The sequence below is a fragment of the Geotrypetes seraphini genome, chromosome 4 (genome assembly GCF_902459505.1).
Source record: "Geotrypetes seraphini chromosome 4, aGeoSer1.1, whole genome shotgun sequence".
NCBI classification, from domain to species: Eukaryota; Metazoa; Chordata; class Amphibia; order Gymnophiona; family Dermophiidae; genus Geotrypetes; species Geotrypetes seraphini.
Genome location: NC_047087.1, coordinates 262783869 through 262806185, shown reverse-complemented (window position 1 = coordinate 262806185; position 22317 = coordinate 262783869). Strand labels below are relative to the sequence as shown.

The 22317-nt window shown below is 42.7% G+C and overlaps 1 protein-coding gene across 4 annotated transcripts in view; it reads left to right on the top strand.

Annotated features, from left to right (window-relative positions):
- CCNJ (cyclin J) overlaps nucleotides 1-22317 on the top strand; it is a 40677-nt gene that overhangs the window by 4393 nt on the left and 13967 nt on the right. Inside the window, exons 1-4 of one of the 4 annotated variants that reach the window (XM_033943770.1) lie at nucleotides 6895-7096; nucleotides 11814-11928; nucleotides 14248-14458; nucleotides 21805-22104. In XM_033943770.1, coding sequence (XP_033799661.1) covers nucleotides 11860-11928; nucleotides 14248-14458; nucleotides 21805-22104 — 580 coding nt within the window. In that variant the 5' untranslated portion in view covers nucleotides 6895-7096; nucleotides 11814-11859. Of the gene's footprint in view, nucleotides 1-6894; nucleotides 7097-7417; nucleotides 8003-8309; nucleotides 8581-11813; nucleotides 11929-14247; nucleotides 14459-21804; nucleotides 22105-22317 lie in introns of those variants that run through there. The other 3 variants (XM_033943769.1, XM_033943767.1, XM_033943766.1) reach the window with 3 other exon arrangements.

Sequence of the window (22317 nt, the reverse complement as noted above, 5' to 3'; positions counted from 1 at the left end):
GACACCCACCACCGGCGTCTCAGGGCCCATCTAGAGAGCCTTCGCGCATTTTCAGACATCGACGTGATGTCATCACAGCGACATCCGCACACTTCCGGATGCCTCGAGTCACAGTCACTACATTTAGTGTGCCACAGCTCGAAAGTTTGCGGGACACTGGTCTAGATGAAGCACCTGATTTAAAAAAAAAAACAACAGAAGAGGGATCTATTTTATACTTAGTCCTCGGTGGAACATTGGTTTTGGTACAAGAGATCAGTGTTGGGGTCACTTGGCATAGTGGTCATAATGTGATCAAATTTGACTTGATAACTGGAAGGAAGACCCTGGAATGCAATTATATGACTTTTCAAAAGGAATACTGTGAGAACGTGAGGAACATGGTTAGAAAAACTAAAAGGAGTAATTTCAAGAGGTTAAGAACTTATTAGGTATGGACATTGTTTATGTCTATTTTATCGCTCACTTAGTTGTATTCCATTCATTAGAAAGAGACAGAAGGCTAAATGCCTACCAGAATGATGAAAAGGTGAGATTTTAGTTATTTTAACATTTCTTTCCTGTTTAACCCCTAAGTGAGTTGCAATAAAACATACATAAATTTATCAACACAATATAAATAAAACAGAAAAACTCAATATCGTATCCTATCATCCCCTTTCTCAATATTAAAGATTTAGAATGTAACGATACAAAATTGATCCAAAAAGAAAATTGGAAATGTGATCCAAAAGAAAAAGCATAAGTGTAGGCAAGTTAAAACTGAAGTACTGGCAGGGAAAGAGAGAATTTGAAAAGTAGCATATTATGGAGCCTGAACAAGTTCATAGCACAGACTTTACTGAAGATGATGTAAAGGTGATACCCATATCAAAAGCAGGGTAATTTAAAAAAAACACACCTCACATACCCAACAACCCCACAAATGTCTTATAAATAGCCACAGAAACAAACTTTGTTTTCTCTGCCTGAACCTATTTGTCTACACCTGTTTTCCTCCTGCTGTATATTGGGTCCCATCCTCCTTTGGTGTGTCCTTCCCACACCAACCCTTCACTGTCCTACAAGCCAGCACAAATCCCAGCTCCTGACCTGCCTGTACTGTGTTTCTCATTGTGCCTGTGTGTGTTTTGCAGACCCTGTTTGTCAGTGTGTAATTACTGAATGGTTGTGCAGTGTGCTGGTGCTAGGCAAGTATCTCATTAGCTGGTATAGGTGGTACCTATATATTTTCTGTAAACCGCTTAGAACCTAACGGATGTAGCGGTATATAAGAAATAAATTACATTACATTACATTACTGTACTATATTTGTAAACTAACAAAAGAGAGCACATGACCACACCCCTGCTCCACCCAAAGTGCCACTAGTCTCGCCCCTATCCCAACACAGCCTCTATCTCTCTCCAGCCCTCCACCCGAGTCTCCCCTGTGTCCCCACATACTTCCTCGGTGCTGCAATTTCAAACTTCGGGCATCCAACAACCGGCAGCATTAGCAATGTGATCCTGCTGCTGTTGGCCTGCCCCAGAAGCTTTCACTCTGCAGCATCCTGCCTACACGGGAAAAGGAAGCCGCTGCAGAGCGAAGGCTTCCAGGCCAGGCCAACGGCAGCAGGATTATGTTAGCTGCCCAAAGTTTAGAAATTGCAGCGCCAGAAGAGGTACGTGGCATGGGGACAGGCCAACAGGAGAACCATATTTATTTCCGGGGTGGGGGCTGGACTGGAGAGAGTTAGTCCAAAACCTGGACAAACTCCCTCCAGTCCAGGAAACCATCCAGACACCTGCACAGTCCTCTAAAAAGAAGACGTGTCCAAGTAAATCCAGATATCTGGTGACCCTAGTGTTTTGCATCTGTGGTGGTGGGACATCTCCACTTTAGGCATGAATGAGTGGAATTAATATGTCATACATGCATTGCTGGATGTGACTGAGAGTCAAGAGGAGAGGGCTAGTAAGAGGCATACTTATCCAAGAATATTCAGGCCAAAGACCCAGTTCATGCATCTTACTGATGAAGAGTGGATTACAAGATTCCAGTTTGATAGGCCTGCCACACAGCACCTCTATGTGCAGCTAGAACCCCTCCTTCAGGCCAGAACTTGCAGGAGCAATCCTGTACCAGTCCACCTCAAAAATCGCAGCCTTTCTTGCTAATGGAACCTTTCAGTCTGTGTTGGCAGTCACAGCAGGCCTCAGCCAGCCTGCTACCGGTATCTTGTATTGTTCTTAAGACGTCTTCCTCACACACAGCACTAACTATATAACCCTTCCCAGTACAGTACAGAAGATTCAAAACAGCATGACTCATTTCTATAACATGAACTACTTAGACCAGTGTTCTTCAGTGCAAGGCCTGGGGGCCAATGGCAACCCCTGGGGCAGCACTCATCATTCTGAGTTGTTGTTTCTGCTACTCTGCCTCTGTATCCAAGTTCACGACAGAAAGGGGAAAGTGTCTAGGAGGAATAGTCACAAGCTTGAAGGACAAGGCATTTCTCAATAGACAAAAAAAAAAGTATTTGAAAAAGCCCACCTCCATGAGGATACACCCAATAAAAAGTCTGAAAGTAAGAGCTGAGAATGGATGTCTTTGACACGCACTGATCAGCAGTGTTATTTATTTGCATGTGAAGATATTGGTGGCTCTTTCAGCTCATTTGGATCAAAAGTGGCCCCAGCTTAAAAATTAGTGAAGACCACTGGTTTAGACTGTGCCCCCACGACCCTCAGGCTGCCACATGAGGCCACCTATAAAAATAGAAAATCCTTTCATGCCATGAACATTCAGGTCAAACGTAATGCACATGGGACAATAGTAGATGTCTGTGCACCTTATCCAGGGTCCTGCCATGACTCTTACATTCACTAGCACTCAGGACTCTGTTAGTGCATTTGAGAGGGGTGAAATCACAGGCAGGTGGTTCCTACATAAGTATGACTAAATTTCCCCCTCTTCAAGCTTTCGAAAAATGCTCTCACTATCCAGTAGCCTTCTGTTCCAAACCCTCTCCCTCATTTCAAGGTGCCAATAACTGGCAATACACTCCAATGCACTTGGCTCATGACATTCATAGTGCACCCCCCAAAATAGGCAGAGGAGCACTACAATGCAGCCCATCGCACCACATGCTCTATAATAGAACTCACCTTTAACAATCTCAAGAACAGATTCCAATGCCTCAGTTGCTTTAGGGAGGGGGGGAGGAGTATTCTAAACTCCTGAAAAGGTATGTAAGATATTCATGGCCTATTGCATGCTGCATAATTTTGCCCATTGGTGAAAAAGGCAGCCCCTGCTAGTGGTCCAACAGCTGCCACCACTAGACGCAGATGAGGATGATGACTCACTGGACCACACCAACTTGTCCTCTGCACCTGACAATGATTTGATACACAGATATTTTCAGTGAAGGTAAGTGCTTAACACATACAATGTGAAATGCCCAATCCACTCCTCACCTCACCATCCTGCAAAGCCTAGTGCCCTCCTGCTCAAGCTAATGCCCTAATTCCCTCCTAGCCACACCTCACCAGCTGTCCCTCCCCATTACAAATAGGTGGCTCATAACACACCATTTCATAGTGACACATTTTATCTAGCCCTTCCCCTTGCATGTTCTCTCCTGCATGCACCTTCCCACCCCCCCCCCCCCCTCTTTGGTCCCAGCGGATGGACCTGATCTCTCTGAAGTGGATGGAGTCTCTTTAGCATTGCTTCTGGAACCTTCACTCTGCTTCTCCTCCTCCTCCAGGCACCCCATGCAGTCCCTGCAAAATTGATATGGTGTGGACAGGCCAAGTAAATCCCTCTGGGCAGTTCTCACGATAGAGAGATAATAAGGCTGCAATAATTATATGTGAGGTCTATTCTTACCTATTCCCTCAGGTTAGGCAGAGGTGTCCTAGGTGCCCACTCCATGAATAGTGGCCAGAGGGCTAGTTCATAGGACCATTTGCTCCATGGAAGCGAGGGGGCAACATTGGCTTCTTGGGAGAATCCCCTCCACCTTATTTCACATCTCAATGGAACAGGTAAACACCCATGGGAGGGAGGCATGAACTTCTGACACAGAATAGAGGGAGGGAAGGACAAAGAGGAGGCGCATTGGGACACAGAAGGAAGGGAGGGAGCACAAACTTTGGACAAATGATGGGAAGGAAGGAAGGAGGGAGGGGGCCTGAACTCAGGACACGGAATGGAGGAAGGAAGGGGAGCATGAACTTGGGACATAGGATGGAATAATGGAGGGAGTGAGGGAAAGAGATGCTAAGGTGGGGGAGGGAATAGAAAGGGAGAATTGTTGGGAATGGGTGTCTGAGTGAGAGGGAAAGAGTTGGTGCACATAGGGAAATTAAGAAAGAGGAGAAATGTGAGAATTATTGGACATGGTAGTGGAAGAGGAGTGAGGTACAGATGCATGGGGAAGAGAGGTCGAGAGGGAGAAATGTAAGTGGTGGTGGAGACTGGAGAGGGAACAGTGGGATGGATCAAAAGGGATGCAAGAAGGGCCTCAAAGAGGTGTAAAAAGTGGGAAGAATATAGAGTAGACTGGACATAAGGAACACACTTTGGGTGTTGCTGTCTCCCCATCACCCCCAGATGAGACCTTCTAGTAGCAGGGAAATATGCTCAAGGCTCCTACTGATTCTGCATTATGGTGAGTTGTGTTAATATATTGTATATATTACAATGTAATAATAATAGAAATAAATTGCATAATATAAAAAGTAATAATTATATTTACATTATATATGTAAATTAGAATATATATTATGTAACCACAGCTGTTGTCGTCATTGCATGTCATATCAGAACCACATATTAGTAATAATAATATTATAACCACCTATTAGTATGATAATATTAAAGCCACAGAGTTGGATATGACACATTTTAACTTAGTATTATTTTGCACATGTTAAACTAGTGTAAACTATTTACATATCATGGATAATTCACATCATATATTTGAGTCTCTAAATATGTGAAAACAATTGTGCCAACTCAAGCATGGAACCAACACAGTGTTTCTGGCCCTATGGATCAGAGTGTAGGTTTGGCCCTTCTGTGTCCTTTGGAGGTTCACTGTGGCCTCTGTGCTATCTACCCTTGCTATTATTAATCACTCTATTCATTTCCTTCCATCCATCTGCCTTATGAATCACGTTAATGGTTCTCCTTCCCCTTCCTGCATGTCTCTTTCATATCTCTTCCCTGCATTTACTACTTATCCACTTTTTTTTTTGCTTTCCAACTCTTTCAATATCATGTTACCAAATTTCAAGGAGGGTCCCCACTTGACATCTTCTGCAGATACAAAAATCTTGCCCAAATAAAGGGGTCCCTAATTTTGGACCTAGTTGTGATCATGCCCCAAAACGTTGGATATCTTCATTAGAGGTCCCAACATATCCCCTGAAAAAATTTCATCAATTTCTGAGATGGTCGAGTGGGGAGCTGTGGACTAGAGAATGATACAGGGACAAGTTACTGTGGTAACAGACAAATTAGAAGCCACATCACTGCAGATGCAGGGACAAAACTTTTTACCACCCACGGGAATGGTAAAAAGCTTTGTTCCCACAATGAAAAAAACCCAAACCCTGCCATTTACCACTGTTTACCTTGGCTCCAAGTCCTGAGCTGAGCGAGCTCTTATTACCTCTACCAGCATTGGCCTTTTCTTCCTCAACTCCTCCCCCTTGAGTGCAACGTCAGAAGAAGAGGGCTACTCAATTGGCCTTATCTTCCCTCCAGCTCCTAATTGTGATATCGGCGAAGAGGGCCCAATTGCCAGAGCTGAGTAGGCCAGATGTGAGGTGTGCGGAGACAGAAGATTGTGGTCCCAATTCACAATAAGGCTTCTTTTTTATTTAAAAAATTTCTCCTCCTTAATTAAAAAAAACAAACAAACCTAGGACCTTTTTCCTCTTCTGCTGCACACTTCTTCCCCAACCTAATGTGGCTACTATTCCTTCCCACCAGCCCCGAAGACTGAATGCCAGTTGGCTGCTGGTGAAGAAGAGCAGCCACATTGGGGAGAGAGGGAGAAGTAGGCAAGCAGAAAGAGGAGAGAAAATGAGCCCCAGTTTTCTTTTTATTGGGGGGGATCATTAAAGACCTTCTTTACAATTTACCAGTGCAGCTGCTGTGATTGGGGGGGGGGGGGGGGAGGCGAAGGAGGTTGGGAAATTCCAAATAATCCATTTTCCAGATTATTCTGAGAACCGATTTCTCTCCTTCTCAGCCCCAAGCAGCATGAGATTCTCCCTAGGCCTGGTGTGGGCCAGTGTCTGAATTTGAAACTTGGAAGATTTTACTTACACTTGTTGGCCTCTACAACTGTCTTCAGTCCAATAGTGCTGCCTCCCTGCTGCCGTGCACGATGCACATGCACCTCCCAGCTGGCTCAGCCTAATCTGGAATGGATTCCAAATCCAATGAAGCAATGAGGAAGGGAGAGTATCAAGCATGGAAGAGGTGTTACAAGCCTGCAAAGGGACAGAGCTAGAGGTCACGCTAGTCATCACACACATATGCCTGAGTGCAACCTCCCAGTCCTGCCCCCTGATCAGTGAGAAGGGGTGCTAAGCAGCACAGGCACAACAATTCAGCCAGGACTCTGGTGCATCAAGAAGGGAGGCCAGCATTACTGCAGGAACCACAGAGAGAGCCGCATCATAGCAATAGAGAAAGCCTCTTTGATCTCTTTGGCCCTAGGCATGTGTCTGCTTGGCCTACCCTTTAATCTTGCCCTGGGAGTTGCCATAAGATGAGCAGCTGCATCCCATAATCCATAGAATGGATCTGCACAGAAACTGAGATGTAGAAAGCATACTCCCCCTCAATTGCTGGTTGAGTCTTTCCAGAGACCACAGGAGAAAGTGGTAGAGTTGCCAAATTACTCATTTCTGGGAAGGAAATTTTAAGCCAACAACCCTAACCTGATGCATGATGGGACTGCAGCACCGATTTCAATGGGTAAAAGTAGAGATTACAATTACCATGCTGCTTTGGGATATAAATTAAAATTCAGGACTGATCAAAAAGTTTTTTCTCCTGGAAAATGAGGTAACTTAGCAGCTCTGAGGTAAGGAAGAGAAGCTTTTTTAACATCTATCTCGAGCTGACACATCCACAGTTAGGGATGCCTCTATTTCCCCCACCTTATCACTGGGCATCCATTCTCTTTTTGCTTCATTGCCACCCTTAACAAGCTAATCATGTTTCTCCTCCCACTTGTTTGTCTCCATTAACACTTCTTACTATTCTCTCCCCACTCTTGTTCAGCCTTCTCTTCAGAGTTGTAATCTGCCCAAACTACTCAAGGTACAGTAGGTCTCTCATCACCTGCTTCTGAGCAGCAGATGCTTGTTTCCCACCTCCAATAATTGATTGGTTCTAGTGAGTACAACAAGCCAATCAGGAGGAGGAGGAGGAACCATCTGTAAAACCCTTGCTTGTCATTTAGCCAGTGAGGTTGCTGCATTCCTGCTTCTCACTATATACTGGCTTTGTCTTTTCCAGATCTGGGGAAAGGAGAAAGAAATGAGTGTTGTTAATTCATATTCCCCTATTTAGTACTTCTAATCTGAAATAGAATATTGGGAGGTCAGAACTATGAGTCTCTTGTATGTGGGACCGGATCAGTCTTGTCCTGTAAAGCTGGAGTCCCTGGAATTGTTCTGAGAGAGAGAGAGAGAGAGAAAAAAAAAACCTAGCTCATTGAATGAGGCAGAGTTTCTAAAACCTCTTGATATGAAAGAGAAAGCACTTTGCTCAGAACAATGGAAAGTATTATAGCTCTGAATAAACTTATTCTAAGTTACCCAGCTCCTGGAGTGAGACCTTTGACCGATTCTGACTTTGAACTCTCATCCAAAAGCAGTGTGGTGTATGTAGTCCCATGTACCACACTGATTCATCCTATTGTAACCAGTGCAGCAGGTCCCTTAATTGGGATTGACCTGCTCTAAAATCTCCCTCCTGCACATAGGTAAGTTGGTAACTTTTGATTTTTTTAGAAATTGTGTGTAGCAGAGCAACCATTAAAGCTACAGCAGAAATGGCAGCTTTGTAGATATGAGAACAAGCCTGAAAGCAGTGTTGTGTCAGTCATTCATTGCAATCCTGTTTTTCATGAATGCTGCAAGTGTAATATTAAAACAATTCTAAAAGTATAAGAAGAAAACACTTCTTCAGACATTAATGCAAGATTAAACACCATAGTAAAGAATGTATGTATGCAGAAAGCTTTTAAAGGGCACACCCCAGGGAAGGTGTTAACAAGTTGCAGCTGGGGGGGAGGGGAGTTCTAAGCTGCTGCCTTAGCAGTATCTGTTTTACCTCTAAAGCTGAGAGGACTCCAGAAAGGGTCTGCGCGTGTGTGTGAGAGAGAGAGAGAGATGTATATGCTTAATATATAAAGGTTTAAAAAATACTTTTAAAAGTTATAGTAAAAAAAAAAAAACTTCTTTAACCCAGAACTTGGGCTTTCCTGGAACATACTTGGGTTAGTGCTGGTGGTATACAAGGAAAATCAGCTGATCAAACTAGCTTGGAAAATATAAAAAGGTGAGTGACGCATGCAAAATGAGTTAAAAGATTTAAAAATGAAACGCAGACCTATGTGTTCTTGGGCACAGTTTATGCAATTGTAGTGTATTTGTGGAACCTGACAGCATAGGACCCAGATCTGTGGGTGCTTGAGCACCCTTAGTATTGAATAAACTCTTGAGTCTAGGGAGAGGTAATTTACATTGGGTTTTGAAAGGCTGGATCCTATGCACGAGAGTTGCATGTGTCATGTATTAACCAAAACACACCTTCAGATCATCATTATTTGGAGGCGGTCACCTGAGAATAGTTCTAGTGCTGTGATCATGTGGAACTGACTGCTTTGAAAAAAAGATTTTGTCATCCAGCAAAAAATTTCTACAACTAAAATATTCCCCAAATCATTCTCCTTTTATTAGGGCTTCTTTGACAGTAAATGTGAAAGGGAAGCCCTTGGGGATGAGGTTGTTAACTGGATCCAGATTCACCTGCCAGGATTGATCCAGTCCTGGGTTTACTGCTTTGCAGGCAGAGACTTAGCCTTGCTTTTCTTAGGGAAGTCAGAACTACAAGTCCCTGCATTCAATAGGGTAAACCCAGAACTGAATCAATCCTGGCAGGTGAATCTGGATTTAGTTGTCAACATTAATTGGGGACCTCTGTCCATGAAGGTGTGTGTGTGAGGGGGGGGGTTCTTTTTCCATTGACACATGCTGTATTTGTACTATATTCTGGTAGCAAAGCTTTTTTTATATACCTGCAGCCAAAAGTCAGATGTTTAGTAGGGAGCGATGTCTTTCTCCAGGTTGTTCAAACCCAAGGAAAGAATTAATTTTGGGAGGTGAGGTACTAACAGTTATTAAACTGGCACAGAGACAGGCAAGGGAGAACAGTGATCATCTTTTATATTGGGGCTGATAAAACTATGAGAAGTAAACAGCAGCTTCAATAAAGTAAGGTGTGTAGAGCAAGATATTGAATTGGAGGTAATATCCTCTACAGATCTCTGCACAGTTTGTTCTAGTTCTGGGCAGGAGAACGTTGATATTGTCCAGAAAAGGATTCCCAAAAAGGTGTATAATTTGCATCATCACAGGTCTTTGGCGAGAGCATGAGTGCATTAGTGAGTGAGCATAACTGCATTACTGTAGAGTATCTTTTTTGGGGGGGGGTTCTCTCTCTCTCATAACCCCTGTTCTATATTTTAAATTTAAAAGGTAAAGATCTTGTTTGGACGTTGGCAGTAGAAAAGCAAGCAAAAAGATTAGCTAATGTCTGTGATACAAAACTAAACCATACAGGGCAAAATGTGCAGACTAGAAAGGCCTGGGCGTTTTCCGTCATCATTGTATTGGGGGGGAGAGAGGGCACTGAAAACTTATCTCCAGCCCAAAAGAAAAGAACTGCTGCTGGCAACTGGCTGTGAAGACCAAAGACACAGCAAATGTAAAAATCAAGATGAAAACAAATCCATCTAATGCTAGTAAGGGATTGTTGAAAGTCCCCTTTTCTGATTATCTTTAGAAGGCCCTTCAAGAATTTATTGGTCTCTCTCTCCAGTACATACTCTAGCAATAACTGTCTGTTATTTAGTTTTCATTTCCCTCCTTGGGAGGAATTAATAGAGTGTTAAGATGAGATAATTTTTTTTATAGAGAAGATAAGTGGCATGTGATTTTAATTAAAGCTTATTTCAGTAAGTTCTCACTGCTTTGCATTAAAAATATATTCTGATCTCATAAGCTTGTGCAAAAACTTACCAAGCACTCTGAAATTCTATTTCCATGCTGAAGTGGTCATTTGGCAAGTGCTGATAGCTAGCACTGGGTTCATGGGTCAAAAAGTACTCCTACTACAATCCTTTTAACACATCTAGTGTCAGAATTTAATTTTGATCATGCATTGCAGCTATACTGCTTCTAGTAAAAGATACTCAGCAGGTAAAAGATACTCCATGTTTGCCCATGCTGTAAATTGGGGTGGGGGTGGGGGGTCGGGGGTTTTTTTTTTTTTTTTTTTTTGAACAGCACCATATTCTGAACATACCATATATACTCCGTTAACATTTTTCCCCTAAAAAGGGGGGAGGGGGAGGAAATGTTAACTGTAATATAAATTGATGATTTATATTCAAGTACCAGGGCAGAAGCAGCACCCTCCTCCCTTCCCCGAGGTGTCTTGTCTGCCAGCTCTGCAGCCAGCCAGTCTGCCCTCCTTCTGGTCCTGATCCTGTTCTTTACTGCCCTGGTGGTGCAGGGAGCCAGAGCTACCGATCCCTTTTCTATGATGACCTTGTCTTTGCAACTAGCCTGCCCCTTCCCCTCCCGGGCTCCCTGCACCAGTAGTGAGGTGGGGCAGGACTGATCCTGCTATATTTCTACTCAGAAGTCTCCATAGTTTAAAAAAAAAAAAGACTGCTGTGAGTTCCCACGGCAGAAGCAAAGTCACCATGGGGAAGGGAAACAGGGAGGGAGGGATTGGTAGTTCTGCCTCCTTGCACCACCAGGGCAGGACTGGAGGTCTGTTGTGGGTCTGGGAGGGGGTGGCTTGATGGGACTCGAATATAAACTGAGACCCCCATTTGTGGGCAGTGTTTTTGGCCACAAAATCTGTTTATATTTCTGTATTTATGGTAATACAGGGAAAAGAAAATCTTTATAAATTTAGAGGAGGGGATAGAATACTTTGGTAGACGGAGAAGGCAAAAAACCTGATTTTGTAACGTCCTTAAGTTTTACAGCATGCTGCCTTTTTAAGAGAGACTTCCAACTTATAGGACTTTGAAACATTTATTTTTTCTTGAGGTAACAAAGGATTAAAATATTAATTCTAAAGTTTAATCTTGGCATGTTGATTCAGAAATACTGTTAAAATAAATCAAATTATCTGTATGTATGCTGAGATGTGATTATTGGGGGGCATATGCTTAAATTGCTTGCTATCAATTTGGTATATAGAAAGGGTGGAGAGTATTTTAATTTTTCTTAAGGGCTGGTTGGGTAGCTTTTAGTGACTTAGGGCTCCTTTTACTAAGGTGTGCTAGCATTTTTAGCACATGCAGGAAATTACCGCGCGTTACGCTTCTAGCATTAACGCCAGCTCAGTGCTGGCATTAAGGTCTAGCGCGTGCGGCAATGTAGCACACGCTGTTCCGCGCATTAAAGCCCTAGCACACCTTAGTAAAAGGAGCCCTTAGTGTAACTTGCAAATGCCTTTTTTTCCTGATTATACTCATTTCCTCAATCTCTTAGGATTATAAAAAACTGTTGCACTTCTCTGCTTGACTTCACCTATGCAATGGAGCTGGAAGGGCAGTGGTGGAAAGGACAGCTAGCTGCAGATATCCATCAAGCACTTCGATATAAAGTAAGCTCATTTTACATATTTGATACATTTTTAATGTCAAGCAAAAAGAGTAGCATAAAGATTATGGGCTCCTTTTATCAAGCTGCGGTAGGGGTTTAATGCGCGGAATACCGCGCGTTAAACCGCCTGCCGCGCTAGTCATTAATGCCTCCATTGACGAGGCGTTAGTTTTTTGGCTTGCTGCGGGGGTTAGCGCGTGATATAATGTCTGATGCGCTAACCCCGCTAGCGCACCTTGATAAAAGGAGCCCTATATTTTAAAATATAAATTGTGTTCCTTGTAGCTATAAAAGTGTGGTGCCAAAGTTTTGTGAGGGTTTTTTTGTTGTTGTTTTAGTTTTTTTTTTTTTTTTTTTTCAATGATTTGAAAATTTAGGAAAAGAGCAGTTGGCAGTAAAGTTTTAGATTACGCAGTGGTGTGGGCAAGGGGCAGGGCCAGTTAGGTGCAATGTTATTGTCCCTAAGGTTTTATGGTTTTTGTCTTGGGTTGAGAGCAACTGGTAAGTTCCCTTTACACTGGAGTGCTAAGTGGGGGTCGAGGGTTTCCTAGTACTTATTTATAGCATCTGTCTGTATGATTCCCACTTTGGCACTTGGACCATGATAGCTATATATATTTTATGTAGCCAGGGTCAGGGAGCTTTTAACTTTTAAATTCTGCAATGAAATAAGATTACTCTTATTTTTGTGTACGTCTAGCAAACATACCAAATCCGGCCATGTTTTTATAGTACTTAACTTTTTCTGCTAGTTGTGACAAGTCTCAGTTATAATGCAAAAATTTTAGGCCATGCTTAGCGTAACCTGTTTCTAATAATCTCCAAGACATCAACTGATTTATGAACTTGGAGCTCTTCATGCATTCTGCATTTGTTCCTTTTTTTTGAATCCTTGGATGTGAATGTGTGATAAGCAGATATTTGGTTAGTTAGCTTCAAAACGTTTTCAGAGCACATTAAACCATTAAGCAAAACTAACCATCTTGCACTACTGTATAGGTGGATCTTTTGAAAAAGCAAAAAATGTATGTAATTAATCACAATATTTTGACTATAAAATAATTTTAAAATCCCATAATCAGTTAACATTTCAGCTTATAATATCAGCTCCAGTTAAGACTAAGGGCTCCTTTTACGAAACCGCGTTAGCGGTTAAACGCGCGTAATAGCACGTGCTAATGTGCCGGCTGCGCTAGCCACTACCGCCTCCTCTTGATCAGGTGGTAGTTTTTCGGCTAGTGCGGGGATTAGCATGTGATAAAAAGTCGTGTGCAATAAAGCCGCTAACGCGGCTTTGTAAAAGGAGCCCTAAAAGGAAGCTGTTTTGCTTTCTGTTTGTAATTGAAATGACATACGTCTTGAGTTGCTTTAGTTGAGCATTTGATTTAGGCCCTCTAAGGCGCACTAATGTTTTAGCGCAGATTTTGCGCACGTTAAATCAACGCGTGCACTAACCGCTAACTCATCCATAGGATAACATGCACGCATTAACGTTTAGCGCATGCTAAAAAAACTTAGCGCACCTTTGTAAAAGAGGAGGTTAATAATCTCTTCTATATGTTGGATCACATTTTAGGCTAAATCATTTTATCATTGCAGCTTTTTATAGTTGGCATCATTAACTTCAAATAACTGTTTTTCAGTGGCTGCTGCATTAGTTTATGTTGCAGAAATATCAGGTAGAGAATGACACGGTGACAAAATTCATCACCGTTCCCGTCCCCGTGGATAACCGCGGGAAACCATCTTCATGTCATTCTTTAAGGAGAGAGGGAAGAATCAGAGTATGAATGGCCACAACCACTGACCCTCAAGCTTTGCTTTGAAGAATGCTGGTGTAGAAGGACTGAGGCTGAAATAGACACTAAAAAATGAAATGGGTTTATTTCCCGTGGTTATCTGCGGGGACGGGAACGGTTATGAATTTTGTCACCGTGTCATTCTCTAATATCAGGCAAAAAGGGTAAATGATCTCGCATAAAAGTAAATAGTAAAAAGAAGATTGACCTGTGGACTCTTTACACTGTTCGGGTTTGGGGTTGTTTTTTTTCCTTTGTCCTGATTTATAAAGTATTCTTTGACTGAATGACAAATGATATACGAATGTACACTTTGTTCACTTTATTGTCCTGATTTATGAAAAATCTTTTGAACCTTATCCTCTGGACCCCCTTCTCTTTTTTTATTTATTTTACATAATCAGTGTTGTACCTTTTTTTTTTTTCCATTTTTCTCCAGTTTTACAATAGTACAGTTTGTGTCTATATAAAATATGTTCTCTTGGTCCCATATTGAATTAATACCTTTGCTGCCTTCCTAGGAGCTGAAACTGCCACCTTATAAAGGACAATCTCCTCAGTTAAACCTAAGGCGATACTTTGCAGACCTAATTGCTATTGTGAGCAACCGTTTCAAACTCTGTCCTTCTGCACGACATCTCGCTGTATACCTACTGGACCTATTTATGGACCGATACGACATCTCAGTTCAACAGCTACACGTAGTGGCCCTTTCCTGTTTACTATTAGCAAGTGAGTATATAAGTGAGTGGAGGAGAGCCAGAACAAACAAGTTTCTATAAAACCTAATGTGAGCTGTAGCAGTATAAAGATGAAAAATAGTGGATTTTATTGCCTGTCTTATAGATAGGCATGGCAATCTATATGCTGTCATATTCTGTTCTCTGTGTTCCCTTAACTATACTGTAGATGAGTCGATCCAATTGTTGTGAATATATAATGAAGTCATGCCCTTGGCAATCATTATGTATTCATCTTGTAATGCCCCTCATGAGTTAGAAGGGGCAGATATTACAGGGTACATGTGGGGCTTAATCTTCTAGAGGGAGCAGCCTGGACCACAGATCCACTGCCGCCACTTTTCAGACTCTAGGGCAGCAAGGGTGCTCAGCTTCAGCCCTTCTCTTTGTCAGCTTGCAGAGAGAAAGGAAGGCGGTTTGACAGGAACAGAAAACAGCTCCCCTAATGGGATAGGCACGTGGGATCTCTTAGAGAGAGGAAAAAATAATGGTTACTGTGGATGGGCAGACTGGATGGGCCATTTGGCCTTTATCTGCCGTCATGTTTCTATGTTTCCTGTTGCTTTTGCCCCTAGCCTACTCGCCCCTTCTCCTGGCTTCAGAGTTCAGTTTTCTTTTTTACTACAAATTAAGGGCTCCTTTTACTAAGGCGTACTAACCAATTTAGCAAATGCTAATGTGTCCATAGAATATAATGGACACGTTATCGTTTAACATGTGCTAAATCGGCTAGCGCGCCTTAGTAAAAGGAGCCCCAAGTCCTGAGTAGATCTACACACAAACTTATTCAAATCGCATTACATTTTTTAAACTTTCTTATTACAAGGAATATGAACGGAGTCTAGCAAAAATGAGTCTAAATTACATTCTCTTTATTGCTGAAGAAGTTGAGAATGGTTCTTTTTTTTAAAATCTTGCTTATTAGCTTTTTTTTTGTTTGCTTGCTCAGAACATGGCACAAAAAACTTAGGGCTCATAAGAACATAAGCAATGCCTCTGCTGGGTCAGACCTGAGGTCCATCGTGCCCAGCAGTCCGCTCACGCGGCGTCCCAACAGGTCCAGGACCTGTGCAGTAATCCTCTATCTATACCCCTCTATCCCCTTTTGCAGCAGGAAATTGTCCAATCCTTTCTTGAACCCCCAGTACCATACTCTGCCCTATTACGTTGGGTAAAGAAGAACTTCCTAGCATTCATTTTGAATCTGTCCCCTTTCAACTTTTCCGAATGCCCTCTTGTTCTTTTATTTTTCGAAAGTTTGAAGAATCTGTCCCTCTCTACTCTCTCTATGCCCTTCATGATCTTGTAAGTCTCTATCATATCCCCTCTAAGTCTCCTCTTCTCCAGGGAAAAGAGTCCCAGTTTTCCCAATCTCTCAGCGTATGAAAGATTTTCCAAACCTTTATCAAATGTGTCACTCTCCTCTGAACCCTCTCGAGTATCGCCATATCCTTCTTAAGGTACGGCAACCAATGTTGGATGCAGTACTCCAGATGCGGGCGCACCATCGCCCGATACAACGGCAGGATAACTTCTTTCGTTCTGGTTGTAATACCCTTCTTGATTCTGTTTGCCTTCTTAGCGGCCGCTGTGCACTGTGCCGTCGGCTTCATTGTCATGTCCACCATTACCCCTAAGTCCCTTTCTTGGGTACTCTCATTTAATAACATCCTTCCCATCGTATAGTTGTACCTCGGGTTTCTGTTTCCCACATGTAATACTTTACATTTCTCAATGTTGAACTTGATCTGCCATCTCGTCGCCCATTCCCCTAGTTTGTTCAAGTCCCTTTGCAATTCTTCACAGTCCTCTTTAGTCCGAGCTCTACTAAATAGTTTGGTGTTGTCCACCAATTTTATTATCTCACACTTTGTCCCTGTTTCTAGATCATTTATGAATATATTAAATAGCAGCGGCCCGAGCACCGAGCCCTGCCGAGACCCCACTCATGACTCTCCTCCAGTCCAAGTAGTGGCCCTTCACTCCTACCCTCTGGATCCTAAAGCGAACTGGGAGCCAGTGAAGCTTTAACAACAAAGGGGAAACACATACTTTTGTTTCCCAAAAATGAGCTTAGCTGCAGTATTCTGTATTAACTGGAATCGTTTTAGACTGCTCTGCTTAATGCCCAGATAAACTGAGTTACAATAATCTAGCTGAGAAAGCACAGTGGATTGTACCAATACTGAGAAATGCTCTTGATGGAATAGTGATTTGACCTTCCTCAACATGCACAGACTAAAAAAACTTTTTTGTCAAGGAATTTATCTGTTCATGAAATGTAAGTGAGTCCAAAATGACACCCAGGACACTAGATGAAAAATCTATATGTAATGCGATACTTGTTTTTAATGTAACAATTTTGGCCCAATTCAAAGCAATTTGGTTTTGGCAGCGTTCAGTTTCATTTGAATAGACAAAGCCCACAGCTGAAGATTAGAAATGCTGCAGTCTATACAAGGAACCATGTTGTTAAGATCAGGATCAACTTCTAATAAAATGAAAATATCATTTGCATAGGAATACATCTTCTCTGCTGATGAAAGGCAAAATTTTTCCAAAAAGTCATATATACATTAAACAAGATTGGCGACGGCGGAGAGCCTTATGACACCCCACAGCTGGATTTCCAAGTGGAGGAAGTCTCACCCTCCAAATATACCTCATAAGATCGCAATGAGAGGAATTTACTAAACCAATTCAGTACAAAGCTCCTTTTACAAAGCCATGGTAGAGATTTCTACTGCAGTTAGATGAGGTAAATGCTCTGATGCTCATAGGAATTCTGTGAGCATCGGAACATTTACCTCGTTGGCCTGCGGTAAAAACCTCTACCTGTGGCTTTGTAAAAGTCAGCGTTAAATCATATTATTCCACAAAGAGCTCAGATAGAGGTTTACGGTTATGTAAAACAAATATTAAGACAATTGAAAGACAGACCCAGGTCCTGCCAAAGTGTACTCATCAGCTTTACTCTGAATATAAGGTGAACAGAGACTGCAGCTTAAGACTTGGACAAGGTAATTTTGCGTAATCATGTTCTTTTTCAGAAGACATAGGGCTAGATTCACTAAGCCCACCGATCGTGTTTGCGATCATGTACCGACCCAATTTTCCTCCGACTCGATTCACTAACCTCGTAGCCAATCATCCGATCTGATGCGATCCGTGCATGCAAATAAGGGAAAACAGCATGTGAAGTAGGAAGGCAGCAATTCACTAAACCAAATCAAGAACACCGACTGGGCTGGCCAATCAAAAAATAAGCAACTGCTGAGGACCAGTTGCTCACGTCTCTGCTCCAAAATAGAAGCAAACCTGCTTTCTGCTGCCCTGCTCTCTGCTGCCCTTTGAGCCTGTGGTGTAGTGCAGCCCCGCTTTAAACCCGCAGGTTAAAACCATGGGCTAGCGAGAAAGTCAAAAGTAAAGCCTCCTACTTGCAAAAAACCGATGCAAATTTTTTAAAAAAAGGGAACTAACATCGGTGCCGATCTTATAACTCCCGCTGCATTATTTAACACAACAGAGGTTTCTGGCCACTATACAGCAACTGCTCACACAATAATCTTTCTGCCGGGGCTTGCTCTGTGCTGGGGCTTACGCTAGAAGGCAGTGCTTGTTCACGGAGGGCCAGCGCATGCGCAGACCATCTACAGGTAAAGAAGATGGTCTGCGCATGCGTCGGTATCACTCTGCAGCGAACTGTGTGGTCGGTGTGGGGCGTGCCTCCGATCGCCCCCATTTGCATGAGGACACATTGTGGATCAGTCAGTCAGCCAAGGAGTGGATCGGATCGCATCGGCCACGGAGCAGGAAGGTTAGTGAATTTAGCCCATAGTATTTTAAAGGGTCAATAAATATGTGCAAAATATGTATGGTATTTACTAGTTGAAGAAACAGCTGTTTCACTCCACCCAGCTGATTTCTGCTGTAACACAAGTATGTAGGATACTCTGGATTCGATGCTCCCGAGCACAGCAATTCATGAGCGGTTTTGCGAGTCATTCACGTGTTATTCATGCAACTACCTCACTCCTCCTGAAAGTTTCTTGTTTATAAAAACCACTGACAGAGGAGACAGAACTTCTGCGAGAACTAAGTGAACAGCTGACAGGATTTGCACTCGGCTCCGGCTCCTGCTCTGAACCCAGAGCACCCTACCCCCACCTACTGGTGCAAACATTGGCTAAAAAGGGTCTAATGGTAGGAGAACTGTAAGCACTGGTGTAGCAAGGGTGGGAGGCGCCCAGGGCAGTGGTGCTCTCTTGTCTGCTCCCCCCTGCCGCTTGCCCCATCCCTTCCCCCATACCTGTTTAGTTCCCCCAGCGCAAAAAGCATCTCAATTTGCTGCCCACACTGGCGTTGGCTCTCCCTCCGACGTCACTTCTAGTCACGGGACCCGGAAGTAAAGTCAGATGGGAGCGCTTGAGGCTGGCGCAAGCAAAGGTTGGAGCTACTGCTTGCGCTGACGAAGAGCTAGAGCGGGGAGGGACGGTACGCAAGCGTGGTGGAGAGGTGCTGGTACCCCCACCAAGACTGCGCCGGGGCGGTCTGCTTCCCCCTCACTTCGCCACTTACTGTAGGTATGGTAAGGACTTGGCACCAATTTAGCTTTTAGTAGGTAATCAGCCCCCAAGATGTTCTCTTTTTGAAGATGTTGATATGCAATGAAAAGTCACTTTTTATTAGTGAAAGCACTAAAGAGAGAAATTTATATTGTTACTGTATTGTTCTCATAGAACTAAAGGTTTATTGCCTATATAACTATTAGCAATTCAGAATTCATAAAATCACTGTGTGAAGTCCTCAATATACCATTATTTATGGGCATAGGAGCCAATTTTTCAAAGGGATGACGGATTGAGACATCCAGATTTTACTTCCTTTGAAAGCAGTGAAAGTAAAACCCAGATGTCTCAATCCATCCTCCTTTTTTTTTTTTTTGGAGCTATAACCCTAATTGGGGGTGCTTAACTTGCAACAAACTACCAAATCCATATAAAGGAAATTTTAAAGCATGGTGGGCTGTCAATACAACTGTTATTACATGAAAAGCATAGCAGGTGGTGCTATACAGGGAGGACTTGTGGCTAAAAGAAAGGCTAGGGGTAGCACTGCCAGTCTCACCAGTCTTTCTTCCTCCCCCCCAACTAGGATTACCAGATTTTCCCGAAGGAAAATCCAGACCCATGGCCATGCCCCCAAGCCCACTCAGTTCCACCTGTGTCACGCCCCGTTCCACCCCATCAGCCCTGCCCTCAGACTGCATCCATGCATGCGTGTACGCGACACAATGATGTCACGTGTGTATGGTGTCACCACGATGCGTCTGCATGTGTGGATGCTCCTTCTCGACGCGATTTCAACAGGAAGCTTTTCAAAACCCGGACAAAGTGCCGGGTTTTGAAAAGTCATCCTCGAAAAGGAGGGCAGGTCTGGGGAAATCCGGACTTCTGGTAACCCTATCCCCAACCCCAACTCATCACCAAAATTTACCATCCTACTCCTACACCATCTGCACCACCCTTAGGACTAGAAGGTACAGTATATCTATACAACCCATATTCTCCCCTACCCAGCCAGTCTTCAATATTCCTTCTTCCCTACCGTTGTGTATACTATACACTTTCTTTTTGCTCGGTCCCACCCTGCTTTTATATCTTCTTCCTCCTCTCCTCTTGTTTTAATTTGTACATCGCTTAGTAAAATTTAATAAGCGATTCATTAAGTTAAAAATAAACTTGAAACTTGAACTCTTATTTTATTTTTCCCTCACTTCTTTCTCTCTGGTGCAATCTGACTTTTGTTTTGGGGTAGGATGCTTAATATCCACCCCACCCCATACTTACTCCACTCAACTCATTCTATAATTTTCTGCTCTCTTCTTCTCTATTGTCTGGGTTTTGAAAAGCTTCCTGCATCAGGCAGGAGGAAATTTGTGTATGTGCAGATGCCACGTGACACATCTGCGTATGCGTGGATTTCTTCATGCCCGATGAGAGCTGGGGGCAGGGCTAGGTCAGGGGTGTAATGGGGTGGGGATGGGTAGAACTTAGTGTGCCTGGGGACAGGTTTAGGGGTCCGACCCAATACGGGAATGACAATATTATTTTGGTTAAAATAGGAAGATTGTGTTACTCTCTATCTATTCCCTTTTCAATTCGAGACTCGATCATAAGTCTTCTTTGCATTTCAGAGCTGCCAAAGAGAAGCAATTTTAAAGATTATGGAATTAAAAATGTGCACAATATCCTTCTGCTTTATCAAGTCCTTCCAGTAAAATAGCATATTAATTTTGGTGACTACAGGGCTGAAGGAGAAGGGCAAAATATAACTATTGTCTACCTTTGATCCAGCCCAGCTAGTACAGAAATCTTTACTAAAAAAAAAATATTTTGCCAACTTTGTGTCTAGTTTAAATTCAATCCTCCTATCTCTGGATGATCATTTATCAAATTCCTTCTTTTAAAGATTTTCTTCCTTTCATTTTATTATCATTTCTCTTTCTTCCATGTATATTTGTCTCTCCATGGTTTCTCTCTATATCTTCTCATTTCACTTTATTCAAGTCTTACTCCCTCCTCCACTTCTCACCCTTTTCTCACCTTCATGTCTGCTGTATTCACCATGACCTCCTCTCCCCTTTCTCCTAGGCTACTTTTTTCCCATCTTTCTGTCTGCAACTTGTGTCCCCTCTGCCTGCTCCTTTTCCTCTCTCCCAAATAATATCTCCTTCTGTCAGCAACTCCCCCCCACCCCCAACCTATGCTCTCTTCCTGAATTCCATCAACCTCACAGCCTGTGTCTATTCCTCCCCCACAGCTCAGTCCTTATCTTCATCACCCGGGTCTAGGATGATACATTGCGTCCGTTTCAGCGCAATGAACTGGCTGCAATGAATTATCCATTCAGTTTTGGGTTGTTTCTTTTTTTTGGAGGGGGGCAATGCGCCCTCCTCCTTTCCTCCCCTACCACCAGCCTGGCAGCAGTGAGCGAGCTCCCTTTAGCCATCAGCATCCTGGTGCCTGTGCCTAGCTTGCCCTCACCCATCACTTTGTTGTGGGAGTGGCTCAGTTGTGGGAGTGGCTCAATCCTGATTACATCAGCAAATTCAGCGGCTGCATTAAATTGTTCAGCCTTACCGTTAAATCTGAGAATTGCAACCACTTGTTCACATAACCTTTTGATCGGGATTTTAGACTTTGAGGCTAGATGCATGTGTGCTAAGATTAAGGAAAAAGTTTAGTTTTATTTTCTACTTATTGGCTAGGCAGAGTCCAAAAATACCTACAAGGAGTTCAAGATAGTTTTTAATCTGACAGCTGTTTTCATTTTAAGGTAAATTTGAGGAAAAAGAAGATCACGTACCTAAACTGGAGCAGCTCAACAGCTTGGGGTGCATGACGAACATGAATTTGGTACTAACGAAACAGAGCTTGCTGCATATGGAGCTGCTGCTGCTAGAGACATTTCAGTGGAACCTCTGTCTTCCAACTGCTGCCCATTTCATTGAATACTATCTTTCTATTGCTGTTCACGAGACTGATCTTCATGATGGATGGCCAATGGTGTCTTTGGAAAAGACAAAGCTTTACATGGCAAAGTATGCAGACTATTTCCTGGAAGTGTCTTTGCAAGGTATGGTATATAGCTAAATGGATCGATTACTATACAACACCCCTTTACCCTAACGTTGTGGTTTTTTCCTTTTTTACTGTTTTTTAGAATTCAATTTTAATTGTAATTTTTAAATTTTGGGTTTTGTTGTTTTTTTTTTTTTTACATTTTTATTATATTGTAAACTGCTTAGATTTAAACCTTGGTTTTATATTTCCAGTATATCAAATATAT